This window comes from Labrus bergylta, chromosome 16 (assembly GCF_963930695.1).
Source record: "Labrus bergylta chromosome 16, fLabBer1.1, whole genome shotgun sequence".
NCBI classification, from domain to species: Eukaryota; Metazoa; Chordata; class Actinopteri; order Labriformes; family Labridae; genus Labrus; species Labrus bergylta.
The window spans coordinates 24,395,974-24,413,542 of NC_089210.1; the positions used below are offsets into that span (position 1 = coordinate 24,395,974).

Genomic DNA, 17,569 nt, shown 5'->3' on the forward strand with positions numbered 1-17,569 from the left:
GTTCTTTGATTATTATTATTCATCAACTATAATTAGCTTACTACACAAGGACATTTCAGCAGCGTTTAATTGTAACTAATAGCTCAATTGCTCATTTTTATTCATATTCGTGACTCATTTCTATGGAATTATTCAGGACCGATTTGGCTGCATGTCTCCCTTGAGACATAACAACCTGCGTTTGGGGGATTGTCAGATTTATTCCCGATTTGTATCTCGCACTGTATTCAACATTCAGAGATGGTGGGAGCTGATAACTATTCTACTCTCTGCTGTTTGTTCAAACTATCATCGCCTGCAACAAAACCTCACAATGCATATTGTTTATCAGATTGTATAGCGTGTGGATGTTGGCCTACTCCGCGATGTCAGCAGAAAGATGCTGTTTCACTGACCGGGGAGTTCTTCAGGGCACTTACTTCAGCCTGTAAACACAACGCTGAGCAGTTTTACTAACAGCGCAGGAGTGTGGCAGGAAAAAAGCCTCAGCCTGCGCTAACAAGGCGTCTCTGTGTGTATCTGCGCCTATGCATCAGTACGCCTATGTACTGTATAAGTGTGGTTCCAGTTCCAGTCCATAGAAAAAGTCAGTCTCTCTCTCACTCTAGGTGTTTTTTTTCTTCTCTCTGCTCCACTCACAGTCAGACTCGTCCCTGAGACATGGACAGACACTCTCTGGTGGCATTGTCTGATTGCTATCAGGAGCTACAACCCTCCTTAACCACACACTCATTCCTTCCTCTGTCCGTCTCTCTACCTCTCTCAAATCCTCTCCCTCTCCCCCTGTCTCACCCCTCATCTTCTTCTTCTTCTTTTTTTTTTTTTACTCAGCATTTGGCTGAGCTCTCACGTGGCTTAGTCTCTGGCTCTGCTTTGCAGGCCAGCCCTCTGCTTGTTATTCTTCACCAGCCCTGATCAAAGAGGAGAACTGGAATCCATTTAATCAGACCCCCTACACCCCCTCACCCCACCCACCCACAACCACCACCACCCTTATCCAAATTGCAGTGCAGAGGGGAACATGGCAGGGGCGGACAACACACTCCTTAGTGGCTGTAGCAAACCAATTAAAAGGGGACTCTGCTCTGGGGTTGTCTCGCTCGCATTTCACACAGCCCATTTAACATGAATGCACATGAGGGGATAGACAGACAGACTGTATATGGCTGCACATGTGAGAGGTGCTCGTATGATTGTATTCCCCTGACTGGAGATACAAGATAACAATGAGGTTTTTGTGAGTCCTGCCAGTCTGGAGCTCTGCTGTCTTTGCTGTACACTCCAAGGAGAGCTTTAAAAAAAAAACACATTTCCGCTGCTTTAGTTTGCTATTTACCGGGAAGAAGTACATCAGCAACAAATCTCCCTTCAAGGCTTCTCTAAGTAGAATGCCATTTAAGACGTGCTTAAGGTGCCCAGTGAAACATCTCCATTAATTTAACATCTTGAGAGTGCCGGACAAAAGAGCCGCCGAGATGACGAATGTCGCTGTCTGTCATGTTGATGATGACTAACGGCACTTTGTTTTTATGTGTGCCCGTTAGGTACTTGATCCCGACGCTGGACCGAGCGAATGCTGGCCACTACCGCTGCATTGTGAGGAATCGAGTGGGTGCTATAATGCAGTGCAGCACTGAAGTGCAGGTCGCCTGTAAGTGTGGGCTCCTTTCCATACATCTGCAGCTCTGACAGAATAAGGGGAGGACAGTGTTTTTGTTGAAGGCTTGTCATGGGGATGAGTCACTCTGAGTCAAGTATAGTGAAAAAAAAATCTACAAGACTGGGTACTAATGACAATTCCACCTTTTCATCTTCATTGTTGCAGGCATGCATTTGCAACATTTGGGCAACAGTTTCTCTCACGAGTTTTCATATTGAACTTTTCTTGTCTCTCCCTTAAAAAAAAACATTTCTTTATGTCCGCAAGACATGGGTGGTTTCGTGGAGGGCGAAAGGTCTCAAACTGTATCCCAGGGTGACGGTGCTCTCCTCCACTCTCCGCGGATACACAGCTTCCCCAGGCCACAAATCACGTGGTTCAGAGACGGACGTAAGATTCCCTCCAGCAGCCGTATGTGAGTCTACTCTCTTCCCTCGGCTTGGTTTGTGTGGTGTGTGAAGAAGAGCCTGTGTGAGTTTGACATGTGCGTTTCTTTCTGAGTTGCTGGTGAAAGACGGAATGTTTTTCAACCTCACAGAACTCTGAGATGGCTGATACTGCTCACAGATTTTCTCTGAACCCCCCCTCACACCAAAAGCAAAAGTTTAGCAGGGTAGTAGTTGATGAACGAGTTTTGGCCCTGTGTTCATCATGGAATCACCTCTCAGTGATAAAGCAGGTTATTATAGTTCCCCTATTGACTCTGCGAGGCAGAATGATTGAAGGGTAGCGATAGAGCAGGCAGCGGGGGAACCAATTAGACAAAATTGGACAAAGGGCCTCAATTGATGATATGTTTGACTGACAGCTCTCACCCCTGGGTGGATTTGTGTGTGAAAGGGCGGGTGTGTGCATACTGTATGTGCATGTAAGAATCATTGTGAGGCTGTATGTGCAGAGTGGGAGTTTCTGTGGGTGACGGCATATATCTCTATGCTCCATTTGTCAGTGTGTGTTTGCTGCTTTTTTTTGTTTATGCATGTCAGATTCATGTTCAGTTATGCATTTTTCCTGAAGACAAAACTGTGAAGGGAACCACCTGAGATTAATTTTGCCATCCCGACAAATAGAGGAAGGCAGCATACAACTCCTCCGAAACCTCCTCCTCATCGATTATTCATTGACAAGCTCTAGCATGTCGTAGCTGACATGAAGATTTCGACTCTGAAAAATGCTGCATGCTCTGGCTTGAAGGTCGGATTGTATCGTCTGCCTGGGGGCCGCTCCAAAAAAAGCAAGTACAAGCAGTGAGGGGAATTGAAATAATGATAATAATAATAATAAAAAAGAAACAACAAGCTCAACCTCTTCCATGAATGTTTGGACCAGTTCCAGAGCTGGTTTACTATGCCGCTGACTCTTATCAGAAGTGAAGCGCTGAAGCCTTGCTCTGTGACAATGAGAGGCACTGACAGGACACTCTGCATTTACTGCTTGTTTGCCCGCTTTGTGTCGAGCCACATTGATATTCCCAGCCGTGTGTGTATGAACCGTTGTTTGTGTGTGTTTGTGTAAAGTGTCTGTTGACTGGGTGAAAAAAGTACAGCTTGTAATTGTCCAGGAGTGTGTCTGTTTATCCTGAACCGATCGCTCAGATGCCTGCAGATACCGAGAGGCTAATCTGGCCGTGTGCTTAGCATCAGCTCTCGTTTAATGGGGTCCTTCTCAGGCGCTTCAGAACCATCAGCCTAACCAATCCCAAGGCCACTGAGACCCAACAGTCATAAAAGTCTGAGTAGCTTGATATTTTCAGGCTAATTGCTTGTATACGTTTCTACAAGTGTTGATCCTTATTATTACAAATGTTTGAATCAATGTGGGATCATCTTACATGACGCTCATATAACATGTTTCAGTACGTTTAAAGGCTCGAGCATTTAAAGAAAATAAAAGCTAATTCTGCACATCACTTAATTAAGGACTTGCGCTCCTTTTAACATCTGCCTTTAGCAATTATTAATATCTATACTCGTGGGCATCATGTCTCACAAAGATGGACTTTGACTGTTGTTACATCTTACAAACATACTTCAAATATGTAGACATCCAAGTTCATCAGTTTCACAAAGCTGTTGAGGGACCAATTAATTTGTCGGGATTTATTAGAATTTCTTTATAAGTGGAGGGAAAAAAAGAACCACACATCCAACCGCGGAGCTTTCTCTATGAACCTAGAGTATCTCACAAGACCAGCCTAACTGATCTCAGCCCCCCCTGGGTTTCTACAGTGATTATAATTATGGTTCAAATTTGTACTAATAACCAAGAATATGCAGAAATGGAAAAATTCTCTCTTAATTTTATTCTCACTGAGATATTCCTTTAAGACTATGCAATACCTTGTAGAGTGAAGGGCTCATAAAAGTTGTTTTTGTGCACTTTTTTTTTTCTTCAGATAATAATATATGCGTACATGTGTGTGAGTCAGTCTACCCTCAGGATTTATTGACTGTGAGAAACTACTTCACACTGATTTAATGATATGAGCATGTCTGTGTGCGGATGAATGTGTGTATGCCTGCAGTTTGGGGTGTTCAAGGGCTTTTTTTTTTTTTTTTCAATTCACACCAGTTGTCTGTTTAATTAGGAGCCAAATTGGTGATCCCAAATTAATTTAACTACATTCAACACCAACTAAATCTTTTTTGTGTCTTTATTAAGCTAGGGCGTTTGTCATGACTGGCACAGCAGTGTCCTCAGAAGTATGCTAAGCTAACGTCCTCATGAATATTTCCTCAGTGCCATCACTCTGGACAACACGCTGGTCATCCTGTCCACCGTGGCCCCTGATGCGGGACGTTACTACGCCCAGGCGGTCAACGACAAGAACGGGGAGAACAAAACCAGTCAGCCTGTCGTACTCACAGTGGAGAGTAAGTACACACACACACACACACACACACATGAAAAACACACACTCTTGCATCCACACAACAACACACTTTGTCGCACACTTAGCGATGCACACTTCACTGGCAGATTGTTCATGTCATCAACAGGTTGTTGCAGATGATAGAAAAGAAAAAAAGTTTCATCCTTTATTCTTCTTTAGCTCAAGCGCTTCAACACACATGCATCAGAGCAGCAACACAACAGGTGGCTCAGGCAGACAAAAGAAACAGAGATAGCGCCCTCTACTGGCAGTCCCTTCCTTCATTCTTTCTTCCCCCTTTTTCCTGCAGATGCAATCATACCCATTGCCTTCAGCTCAATAGTTGTCCTCTTGCTCCTATAACCTCCGGCCCCAGCGGTGAATCACTGTCATATAAGGTTGTGTTTTAGCTCCAGCAGCATCTCCACGGCTGCCTGGATGTAAAGGCCTCATAAAGAGGACCTTCAGTTTAATCACTCCTCACAAAAAAGCAGATTTATGAAAATGACACTGAGCGAACAGGGAATGATTTAAACATGCACACACCCACACTAAACACACACTCTGGATTAGAGGTCGGCCTCACTTTAGAACTTTAAATAAGGTTTGGCACATTTCATGCAGGCATGGTTCCACGTGGAATCACAAACTCAACCAGTTGCACCCTTTTCATTGTCACCTTTCATCCAAACAAAGTCAAATAAATTCTCCCGCCTGCTGTTAATACTGTATTTAGGATGATATTTCATACCACCTACATTGCAGCCTTTGAGAACAGATAACACATGATCCCTTGTGATATGCATTATTCATCACGGTGTATGAGATTTTTGAACCTGTTCAAATGTAGTGCTGCACATTTTAATATCTCGCTGGCGCCTGCTCCATGCTCATCATGCCATTAATACAGTGTTTGTAATTCAGCGCTCAATACGCATGACACAGCAATCTGCGGGGACCAGATATCACAGAATCTCTCTCCGAGACTGGCCTTGTGGATCACACACGTATTTTGCATCTGAAAGTCAATACGGCTTTTTTTTTTACTGCTGGATTTGTTCATTTTAGCAACTCTGCGGAGGGGAAAATATGCAGTAGAGGAAAGAGTGTCGATCCAGAGGGAGCATACAAATGAGACACTGCTGAGTCTAATAGAAAAAAGCAAACTGACAGTGGCTAATGCTCCAACTGGGCAGACATTTTGTTTTCCTTTTATTCCTTAGAGTGTGAAAGTCACTACCACTGACTTGGGTTTTACCACTGTCTTTGGACAGGGACACATGTAAAACAATATGGTGACATTAGTTGTGAGGATTTGCTATGCAGGTCATCAGGTTGTTTACTTCCCCCTTTTAATTAGGAGATTACACACTCGAAGTATTCTCGACACTGAGAGTTTATGAACTGCAATACATTAATTAGTGTCTGTCAAGCAGAAGCAGTCATGTCTTGTGGAAAATAAAATGAGTTGTGCGACTAGTCGAATGGATTCCCCCTTCTCATTGTGTTATTGGCAAAGAAGAATGTTGTGGAATTGGAAAAAAAAATACTTGAAGAACTTTAAATAACACCAAAAAAACATGATAAGTTTTGTTTGTTATGTTAGCACAAGAACATCTTGTACATCTTGAAGAGGTTTTAAGGGATTATCAAGACTTTCTTTACAAGGACGGATTTCACAAAAATTGCAGCAACAATCCATCCATTATTTATAGTGCTTGTCCCGTGCAGGATGTTGGTGGGGTGGGGGGTGGGGGGGCTGAAGGTGATCTGAGCTGTCAGTGGGCGAGAGGCGGGGGTACAACCTGGACAGGTCGATACTCGATCAGAGGACTGACATATAGAGACAAACAACCTGTCACACTCACACCTATGGACAACTTAGAGTCACCAATTAAGCTAATGAGCATGACTTTGGATTGTTGGGGGGAATTTCCCCGGATTTCCAGGAAACTAAGTCTGACTAGAGATTCAGACAAGGAGCTTCTTACTGAGAGGCGGCAGAAATAACCACTGCACCAATTCAAATCAATAAATCCACATATTATGTATATATGATGTGCTGTTCATGGCACTTTCATCTTATCTTTGGCCCGTTTCAGCATGCATCTGTACATGTACATTACATCTATGTACATTCATATTGTGATTCTGGAACGACGTAATGCTGGTGTCCCAGACTGTGAATTTGCATATGGTTACATGATGAGGAAGCACGACGTGAAGGGAAACAGCAGGAGCTGTACATGCACATGCACACACACGCACAGTGCTGTTTGCCCCGCTGCCCCACAGCCGATCCCATCACGCCCCTGTAACGCTGTCGCTACTTCAGAAGGTGTTTCAGAAGTAGAACCACTCTGTCCATACATTACACCTCTGAGACATTCACAGTGAAGCGGAAAAGTCACAGGGACGTACAGTCTGATAAGGGCTTTTTTTATCTCTTCCTCATGTTTGTAGAAGTTGAACATTGTTGTTAATAGAATTCTCCGTCTCCGGCCTTCACCTATCAATTCTTCTCCTCTCTCTCGGTCTGCTTTGTCTCCATTAAATCAGAAGCTTAGAGACCACAAGACTTACGCCGATCAAACTCTCCTGCATAATCTCATGTTAATGAGGCAACACAAATTACATCACAGGTCAGCCTGTGATCTTTCATTTGAGCCAATACCTTCTGATTCCAAGTGATTACGTTTTTTTTCCTCCCAATCCTTTTGGACCCTATCGAAGCCCGTTTGATTTCTTCATTTTTTTATTTTTCCGGTTCTTCTAAAAGCTTGACAGGAAGCCGTTTTCCTCTGATTTATTGTTATTCACTATGCTAATTGATGATCATGTCAATAATGCCCTCAAGATGCTCGCACAAACCGTGATGAAATGGATTAATCGAGAGGTCTAGTAGGATTCTTAAAGCTTTTCATCAGCCAAAGCATCGCGTCAGTCAATTGGCACATCGTCTGCTTCCACACATGTTTTTGAAAATAGAGCGCATCTCTTTGAAAGGACACGTTTTGCTGTTCGTCAGTGGAGTCCAACCTTTCAGATTCCTCACTTCAAAACTACTGAACACCGTGAAAAGCCTTCACAGGTCAGGGTCCATCATTTAAATGTAGCCGTTTTATACTCTTCAGGCTACTGTACAGAATCATCTTTTCAATCTGTGTGGAGGTATTCTGAATGCATCAAGGTTAATTAAAATGTACCTCTAAAATGTTAAATGCATTCGCTAAATGTTCTCGTAAATGTCAGCAGCAGTTTAATATGACGTTTTTTCTTTTGCTTTGTTTAACTATTTGTGCATTAAGCTGCACAGTCATAGGTAATAGTGTTTGAATCATCTTAGGCTGTCTCTCATTTTCACATAACACCTAACAACAATGGGCTTTCCTTGTCGGGCGGGGGCTGTCTCAGGAGGCAGGATGTGCAGAAATGGCAGACGAAGCAAACAGTGTCCCTGACCCTATGAAGATATAAGATAGTTTTTGTCTTGATATCAATGCTAACTGTTTTTGGAGGTATTCACAGCTTCACTTTATTCACAAACGCTCGCACTGGTCATTCACTAGAAGCATAACTTAAATGCTCTGTGAATTTCCTGGATATTTCTTGCTGCATTCACAAATGCTCACCTAGACTTCACGCACCAAAATTTGGCTTTGAGGCTGGCAGGTAAAGTTGCAGTTTGAGTCAACCCCAGAAATGTTGGGACATTTTTCAAGGAGTTCTGTGTATGGGTGAAAACATCACTTGTCTGTTCAACATCTGAACTGATTTCAAAACTTAAAGCTCCTGTGAGGACTTTCAGACTGGTAATGAAACAGACTGAAATTAGTGATGTCTCTTTATGAGCTACAAGAGGAAAAAAGTGACCTTCAGAGATAAGATTCCTTTTTTTAATGCATCATTTTTTTTTTTACATGCCTGTTGCTCCTGTCAAGGGGTCGGTGTCAAAATAAGCACCCTGCCGAAAATGGCTTTTGTTACATTTTGCCCAGGAAAGATTTATGTTTTTGAAAATTAGAAGAATGAACGATATGTGATATGTTTGGAGAAACATTTTATTACCTACACATGTACAAGATAAAATTAGCAAAGACCACTTTGTCCACAAGGGGCGCCAGAATCACCACACATTAGAAGTTTGGCACAGGAGCTTTAAAAAAAACATTTTAAGTATTTGTATTGCAACTTCTTTAATTTACTGGATTGAATTTGTTTTTGTTTTTATGGTGTGCCACTGAAATCAGCCAAAGAACGAGATATCTGAATGAAGCAATGAAATAGGGAGCAGAACCGAACAATTACCCATGAGGAGGGCTGCCCCACATTCAAGTTGTGTTTGTAGAGGAAGCTTTGTCATTGCTCTGCTGAGATCCCCACACAAAAAAATTGCCTTCATAGGGTGGGATTTACAATGATGTAGCACAAAATAAGAAGTGATTCTAAAAACTGGATTAGGACCCTTATTAATCTTGGGTAGCTCTGAAAAAAAAAAAAATTGGGACTTCATACGCACAATTACAAGACACTGTATAGGCGCACAATCAGTCAACACACATTGACGCACACAGGCTCTGGTACCCGTACACAGGGGAGGTGGGGGAAAATGAGATCAGATTCAGAGAGAGATCACTGATTGAGGGCAGTGAATCGATGGCTGGCTGGAGGCTCCGTGAAACCCGTGAGTGATGGTGCTGCATTTAATCGCCTTTTGTGTTTGTCTCAATTATGCTACATAATGGCTTCTAACACCTGGGCTAACACTGTGCTCAGGAAAAGCTGTGTGCACTAGAAAAAGGATCCAAAGTAAAGACAGGGGTGTTAATAGTTGGCTGATAGCATGCTGGCTACCTGCTGGTGATAGTGACAGATTGTCAGCCTCCATGTACAGATCTGCTCATACTCAACTGGCTGTATCAGGCACACATGCACGGGCTTAATCTAAGGTGTGCATAGAGTTTATAGATTTTTCACTTTTCTTTCTGTCTGCCTCGTGTGCGTGATAGATGTGGGAGGACCTGCGGACCCCATCGCCCCGTCTATCATCATCCCCCCCAAGAACACAAGCGTAACAATGGGCAGGAACGAGGCGATCATGGAGTGCGTTGCAAATGCAAGGTAATATTTCCCACAGACACACACGGATTCAGAGGATTTAGTCATGAATGCGCAAATTATCAAAACAAACCCCGCCATCTCTCCCCTCGCCGTCTGGTATTTTTTCATTTGAATGAATCCGGACATCTTTTGTTTGAACATGATAGAAAAGTATTTTGTTCGTCCTTTATTTTCACACCTCAGCTTCATTCTTCGCTTTGATTCAAGACTTCACTCTTTTCTCCCGATCTTGCGCCATCCCGGTCTTGAATTCTGACTATTATCTCCAATTCAAAGACTTAATCAGACTGACAGATGTATCGCATCGCTCCCCCAATGCTCTGTAACCTTGAAACAGAATATGAATCAGTATTAAAAACCAGACGCCTCACTATCTATTGCTCTCTTTTTCTCCTTTTCATGTTTTTTTTTCCTTCTCCTCCTCCTTCAGGCCCCTTGTCAAGATGAATATTACTTGGAGGAAAGACGGCGCAGTGGTCAATACAGGGATCCGAGATTTCGGCCGTAGGTTGGTGATCAGTTTGCCTGCGGTCAGTGACAGCGGCTACTACGAGTGCGAGGCTTCTCTCCGCAGCAGCAGCGTCCCCTCAGTCACTGCCGGGGCTTTTCTGCATGTTCTTGGTAAATAACCCACGGTTTGCATTTGAAGCTCCACACAGCAGCTGGGCCCAAATCATCCAAATATTGCATCAGCTTGTTAACTCCCATGTTCTCCCAGAGAACATTTTGTTGCCATTTTAGACTACTGTAATTGAAGAGATGTTGTGATCCGTGCTCGTTTTTTTAGAGAAGGGCCAAGTTACAAAGAAAAAAAAACTCAGATGATTTGTGAGTTGTTTTTAAAGATTTTTATTGAGCGCTGTTTTTTTTTTTTCTTTTACACAATAGAGTATCCTCTGTTTGTCAAAGAGCCGCCGAGTCACATCAGCGCAGAGATGGAGAAGGTTGTGGATATCCCCTGTCAGGCGAGAGGTGAGCCGTGTTTGTTTTTCTTTCTACTATCGTGTGTGTGAAAGAGCAGGAAGAAGATAAAAAAGGTGGGGTCACTGTGACAAGGGAAGAAATTAATCCTCTCTCTTTCCTCTGCAGGCACACCGCAGCCAGACATAGTGTGGTACAAAGATGCCGTGCCCATCAGCCCGGTGAAGATCCCCAGGTACAGGGTGTTGGTAGGAGGCAGTCTGCAGATCAACGGCCTCCTGCCGGATGACACAGGGATGTTTCAGTGCTTTGCCCGTAATCTCGCAGGGGAGATCCAGACAAACACCTACCTTGCTGTTACTAGTACGTCCCCTTGGAAAAATGTCAAAACCATCTACACGCCTGCTGCTTAATTCTGCTCATCTTTCCCTCTCTGTTCCCTGCCTGCTTTTTTTATTCTTAAATCCGCTTCACTGTTCTCGTTCCCTAATCCTCTTTTCTGCCTCTCTCTGTCTTGCCTCCTACACCCATCTATCTTTATATCTCTCCGCATTGACAGATTTGTCACCTTGGATGCTCGGGCAATTATCGGCTATTTTTGAATCAGAGTATGAGCAGGAGACGCAGAGAGACGGGGGCGCCCTGTCAGACTCTCAGAGCTGTCCCCGAGAATGAGACCTGACAGCCGCCCCTTTTTGTCAAGTCTATTAAGCTCTCAGCTGCCGTCTGCTTTGTTAGGGAGAAAGCTGTTTATGTCCCTCATTATCACCTCTGTCTCACCTCATTTTGTTTGCATGTGTGTGTGTTCCTGTGTGTGTGTGTGTGTGTGTGTGTGTGTGTGTGTGTGTGTGCGCGCGCGTGACTGAACCTTCCCCTTACAGGTATCGCTCCAAACATCACCGCTGGCCCCTCTGACAGCGCCGTGATTGACAGCATGTCAGTCATCCTGCATTGTGAGACCTCAGGAGCCCCAAGGCCAGCCATCACCTGGCAGAAAGGTGCGTTTGGCAAACAGCATGGTGCTCATTATGCCGCGTTGTCAAAGCTAGAAAAGAGTTATGGATAGGATTCAGAATATTTACTTCATCCAAATAAGCTACTTTTGCTTGCATCACTTTCCCTGCTGTTTGTTTTTCCATGACATTTCTCCAATAACCCTAATTCCCTCCTTCACCTTGTTCCCCCCCCCCCCCCCCGTCCTCCATGCCATACCATAAATCACCCACGCCCCTTCCCTGCAGGTGAGCGTGTCTTGGCCAGCGGCTCGGTCCAGCTGCCCAGGTTTACCCTGTTGGAGTCGGGCAGCTTGCTAATCAGCCCCTCCCACCTTTCCGACGCCGGTACCTACACCTGCATGGCCAGTAACTCCAGGGGCATCGACGAGGCTTCCTCCGACCTGGTTGTCTGGGGTGAGAAGAAACAGAAACTCTCTGCACATCATTTATGATGTTTGTTCTGCTTGTGTCTACATTTCCTCACTTGTCCAGTGAAAAATACTCCCACAATTCTGAGTCCCAGCTGTTTGGGAAAATATAAAAATAATAAAATGAAATGTCCTCCTTTTTTTTTTAAATGCCTGACTTGTTTACTTGAAAATGCTTGGATTCTGGAGGTCATTATCGAGATATTCCGTCTATGGTCTAATGACTCATCCATGTGCTTATTTTTTTTACTGCATAAATTCATATAATCAGTCCCTAAAAGCCTAATACTGCACCCGTCAGAAAAATCCTGTATGATTCACCGTCTCTCAGAAAAGACGTTGAGTGAAGGACGAGACTGAGTCCAGGAAGTAAGCTCTGTTCAATCCGCTGTTCAAACACAGTCTCTTGAATAACAACCTCTGTGTGTGTTCGCAGCACGAACCCGCATCACTAAACCCCCGCAGGACCAAAGTGTCATCAAAGGGACCAAGGCTGTTATGACCTGCGGCGTGACCCACGATCCTAGTGTGACTATCAGGTAATGATGACATCAGCTTCAAAATCTCCCGCAATTATGGTGTTCGTTTTTTTTTTAAATCACATACAATTTCGATAAATGTCTGACTTTTCTTTTGCAACTATTTCTTGATGCAACCCCGGCTTAGGAAACAAGCTCGGCTATCTTGTCGTGCTTAATTAGTTTATGAAATCTGCAAGCGATCTTGCGGTGTTTATCCACCCTTAGACGACCTCCTATGGGAAGATTTTGAAACTCTTAGAGAGCCTGATTGAGGAATTAGTCCATCGCGTTCCCCCTCACTCTTCAGACCGTCTTGAGCATGATAGAGTGCGTATACATGCATCTGTCTCAGAGGGAGCCGAATGATGTCTGTGGAGCCCAGTGATTAGAGTGCCTGTCACCTGTGGGCCCGCGGCATTGATCAGATCGCGGGGTAAACAGATGAATATGTAAACAGAGTAATAACTTCAGACAGCGCCTTTAATTAAACGCAACACAGAGGAGATTAGCTGGAAAGCCCGAACAGTCGCAATTAATCACAGGCGCTCCTTGTGTGTGCATGTGTGTGGGGCTGGGTGCAGGAGGGAGTGGGGGGGGGGGGGGGGGGGGCGGGGGGGGGGGTTCCATATGTGCTGTTGGGTATGTGACAAGTAGAGGAATGCATGCAGGGAAAGGTGGAGTACTGTATGTGTGACAGAGCGAGATGGTGTTCAGATTCAAATCACTTCACCATCAGACTTCCGAGGCTTTTGATCGGTGTCAGCGCCTCTCTGTGTTCTGCTGTATGACCTGACACAAAAAAAAAAACTGTCACAACACTCACACACACACACACACACATCATTCAAATGTGTACGCGCGTGTGTTTGTGTACCGCTCTTTGTTCACACCTCTAGGTATGTGTGGGAGAAAAGCAGCTCGGTGATCGACGTGAACAGCTCGCCCCGCCTGCGGCTGGATCCCGACGGGACCTTACACATCTCCCAAACGTGGTCGGGTGACATCGGAACATACACCTGCAGGGTGACCTCAGTCGGCGGCAATGACTCCCGTAGCGCCCACCTCAGAGTCAGGTCTGTATTTTTTATTTTTTTTTGCTTGTTTCATGTCTCCCCTTGTTTTATCTTCCCTCCTGTATTTTTTTTCCTCCCTCTTATTTACGTCTGATGGGGACATGATGGATGGATGTTTTCTCCGCTGTGGTGCTTTATCGCTCCTCTCCTCTCTAATCCATCAAATGTTCGAATATTTACAATGCAAGGCCCTCGCTTTGGCTCTTTAATTCTGTTATTTGCCGCTTCTCTTGTCTGATTTTATTTCTCTTTATCACTTTTTCCCCCTTCCCTCGTACACACATATGTCAATATAGGCAGCTGCCACATGCTCCAGAAAACCCAATAGCAGTTCTGAGCACCACAGAGAAGAGGGCCATCAACCTTACATGGGCCCAGGCTTTTGACGGTAACAGCCCCCTGATCCGCTACATCCTGGAGGTCTCAGAAAACAGTGAGTAGAGGTCATAAACAATGCGTGTTGCTGTTGTTTCTTCCCTTTTTAAAGGTAATATTGTTCCTTCATACTCCCCCGAAAGCTTGTATTTGCCAGCCTTGTTACTGTAATATATATTTCCATTGTGTCCTTAAATTGGCTGCACAGTCCCCTCTTACCTTCTGCAATCATTAAAACACAGTTGCCTTTGCTTGGGAGTGATCAGGGGAGGTAAAATTGTGTTGATGCCCGATGCTTCTTCTCCACTTCCTCTGGCTGATAAAAATCAAAGCAAGTCGGAAACACTCTCACCCACGGAGAGTAAATCGTTCAGCCGTTTCTCATCGAAGCTCAGGCTAACTGAGAGGATGACAACTCATTAAGGGGAAAATGAATCCGAAGATGCAGATGGGATCTGCTTTTTCTGGATAATTGAATTTCAATCTGATCTTTAGAGGGAGTGTACACAAAATAAATGACTTGTTTTTTTATCAGTAGCCGCAATATTATTATTGAAAATGAGCAAACAGTGTGCAATAATAGTCCGGGATAACACTGAACTCAAATCAAAGTTTCGCTGAGGAGATATTTTCCTCAGGAATGTAAATGCTCTTGCAAGGTCATTCACCGTTCACTCGCCGTGCCTCACAGCGCCGTCTGTTTTCTCCACCTCAGATGCCCCTTGGACGGTGCTGCTGGCCAATATTGAACCGGAGTCCACCGGGGTGACTGTCGGTGGCCTGATCCCAGCACGCTCGTACCAGTTCCGGCTGTGTGCCATCAACGACGTGGGCAGAGGCCAGTTCAGCAAAGAAACTGACCGGTTGGTGCTGCATATTAGCAGTTCTTCTGCATCCTCTGCATATTAAATATGCTGCTGTGTGTCTGTGTAACGTCGTGTTGACGCTGGCGGTGAGAACAGCTTTGCACTTTGAGGGCTTTCACAGTTCTAGAACAACCCGTTCTCCCTGCATCCCACCCCACCCCCCCACCCCCCCCCCCCCACCCCCCCCACCCCCATCGTCTTGGCAGTTCAATAGAAAACCCTGTGATTATTTCCTGTAAGTCCACTTTTTGGTCCTCACTCCTGTGAAAGATGAAGCGGCTTTGGGACGGGCCTTTTTTAAGATAAAGCTGTGAATGAGCTGAAATTGTGCTTTGTGAAGACTTGATGGGTGTGCTGACCCAACTTCATTTCTCTCCCCTTCTATTAACTGTCTTTGGCTGGTACTTCATGAGTGAAATACAGAGAGGCTTATAAGAGCCGGAGCTGCACACACAGACTCCAATCTCAAGTAAATTCTCCTGACGAGCAGGACGCAGCTGCCACACTCATTCACACTGCGTCTACACATACTCGCAAACACACATAGACACACACACATGTTTTGAACTTATCACAATACACCTACACATACACGCTGTTTGACCTTGTCCACATCAACACAATCATCGCAGCTATTGAACCTGCAGGAAGTCACCACGCACCTCCTGCACCACACGCTCATTCACAGGAGCTGTAGTCGTGTGTGTGTTAATGTTTCCCAGACAAGAGTGCACTGCAGGAGGGTGACTAAGCGTCAGAGAGAGAGAGAGAGAGAGCGAGAGAGAGAGAGAGAGTGCCGGGCTTTTCTAAAGGCATCTCTCGGGCACACCTCTTTGATCCTAAACACTCTGCTTCATCTCCTCCAGAGCAGTGCTCCGGTGGACTGGGAAGAAATCAAGATGTCATCTTAAATTGACTTAAGGGAAAAGTCTGCCTGGATCGCTCTTTCTTGTTCTTTTATATCTTTCCCTCACCCTCTGTCTTCGCTTTGTGCTGCTCGCATCTTCACCAAGGCCTCTTTGATCCTTGTCATGCCACTGCGAGACGTCCCTCTGCGGACAGCAGTATAGAGGATATGTTTCGGACAAAGACACAGCCACCCTCATCCCAACTTTCCTTCATGGTGTTTCTTTTAAAAAAAAGAAGTACAGCTGTGTTATGATTTGATGTCTATGATGAAATGGGATAGAAATATGCAGAAACTCACAATAATTAATGCATGCTTGTGTCTCTTGTCTCTTATTTCACCTCTGTTTTTTTTCTGCCCTCCTCCCTCGCTGTTTGCAGACTGACTCTCCCCGAAGAGCCCCCCAGCGCCCCCCCTCAGACAGTCATTGCGAGTGGCCGCACCAATCAGTCCATCATGATCCAGTGGCAGCCACCCCTGGAGAGCCATCAGAATGGTCCGCTCCAAGGCTACATCATCAGGTAAGAAGACCGTGACAACCTGCCTAATTCCTACCCAGGGATGGGTGCCTGTCTGGGCGAGAGCCATTCACAAGTGACAAAAACTGCTATGGAGGCTCCTTTTCTTCCTCTCCATTTCACTTCGTTCTCGCTCTCTACTGCGATAGAATAATTGGTGCCAATTAAATACCTTCCTCTCCATTCATCTGTTGTCACCTCTCTTTTAGTTACCATTTCATAACCTCTCTGCATGGCTTCTCTTCTGTTAAAATTCCCCCCACAGAGAATTTGTCATATTCATATCTGTCTCTCCCTCCCTTTGTATATTGATTCCTCCCTCTGCTGCCAGGTACTGTCTGTCGGGGCTTCCTGTTGATTGTCAGATGAAAAACATCACCAACCCGGACCAGACCAGCCTACTCCTGGAGGACCTCATCATCTGGACCAACTACGAGATCGAGGTGGCAGCTTACAACGGAGCAGGCCGGGGCACCTACAGCCATAAAGTCACCGAATGGACACTGCAGGGAGGTGAGGGCAACACAACAGAGGGTGTGCATCGTCATACTGCAAAACTGTGTATCCCCCCAAGGGAGCCTGCCAGCAAACCCCAAGCAGCAATACTCAACTTTAAGAATGTCTGCAATCTTCAGGCTATTAGATAAAAGTTTATCAGATTTAACAAGTTCCATTTATCACCTGCAGCCTCATCATCTCAGTGCCTCCGCTAATGTCGAGCCTCGCGACTGTTAATCCAATCATCTCTTTTTTTAAATATCAAATTAAAAGATGTAAAAGTCATGCTTTATTTCGCCCACCTTGAAAAAACGAGGATTCATACAAGTTGTCAGCAGTGAGTTTAGACTCTGGCAGAAAAAGCTTTCACAGAAATGTAAAGGAAGGCAAGGCCGTCTAAGTGCTCTCCGCCAAACACCACTCCTTGTTTGTTTTTGTCAGGTTCAGTGTAGTTAATTTTCGCAATAAGTGCTGCAGTACAGCAGAACAAATCGTGTGGAGGAATGAGCTGAATGCCTCCCAACAGCCTGTTTTTTTTTTTTATAAACTCCTCTAGAGGCTTTTACTTTGGATCTGAGAACATCACTTTATTCTTCAGATTTTTGCTGCATCATGTCATAGCATTAGATTTGTTTTTACATTGATAAAAAAGCAGTCTCTCCTCAAAGCTTTATCTTTTCCAGCTGCGGCCTTTCAACAAAAACACATATTTTGATCCTGTTTTGACCACCTGGAGATGTCTGTCGACCCTCAAGAAGCATGTTTTTTTTTTTTTTTATCAATCGTGCACATATACTACCAGGTGATGATGTGC

General features: G+C 44.7%; 1 protein-coding gene across 4 annotated transcripts in view; it reads left to right on the top strand.

The window, feature by feature from the left end:
- Nucleotides 1–17,569, top strand: part of sdk2a (sidekick cell adhesion molecule 2a) — a 92,879-nt gene that overhangs the window by 48,927 nt on the left and 26,383 nt on the right. For all 4 annotated transcript variants that reach the window (XM_065964919.1, XM_065964921.1, XM_065964920.1 and 1 more), the window contains exons 3-17: nt 1,545–1,651; nt 1,928–2,075; nt 4,400–4,533; nt 9,542–9,653; nt 10,084–10,274; nt 10,542–10,625; nt 10,743–10,937; nt 11,456–11,572; nt 11,816–11,983; nt 12,434–12,536; nt 13,415–13,591; nt 13,888–14,024; nt 14,682–14,829; nt 16,120–16,260; nt 16,589–16,770. In XM_065964919.1, coding sequence (XP_065820991.1) covers nt 1,545–1,651; nt 1,928–2,075; nt 4,400–4,533; nt 9,542–9,653; nt 10,084–10,274; nt 10,542–10,625; nt 10,743–10,937; nt 11,456–11,572; nt 11,816–11,983; nt 12,434–12,536; nt 13,415–13,591; nt 13,888–14,024; nt 14,682–14,829; nt 16,120–16,260; nt 16,589–16,770 — 2,144 coding nt within the window. The remainder of the gene's footprint in view (nt 1–1,544; nt 1,652–1,927; nt 2,076–4,399; nt 4,534–9,541; nt 9,654–10,083; nt 10,275–10,541; nt 10,626–10,742; nt 10,938–11,455; nt 11,573–11,815; nt 11,984–12,433; nt 12,537–13,414; nt 13,592–13,887; nt 14,025–14,681; nt 14,830–16,119; nt 16,261–16,588; nt 16,771–17,569) is intronic.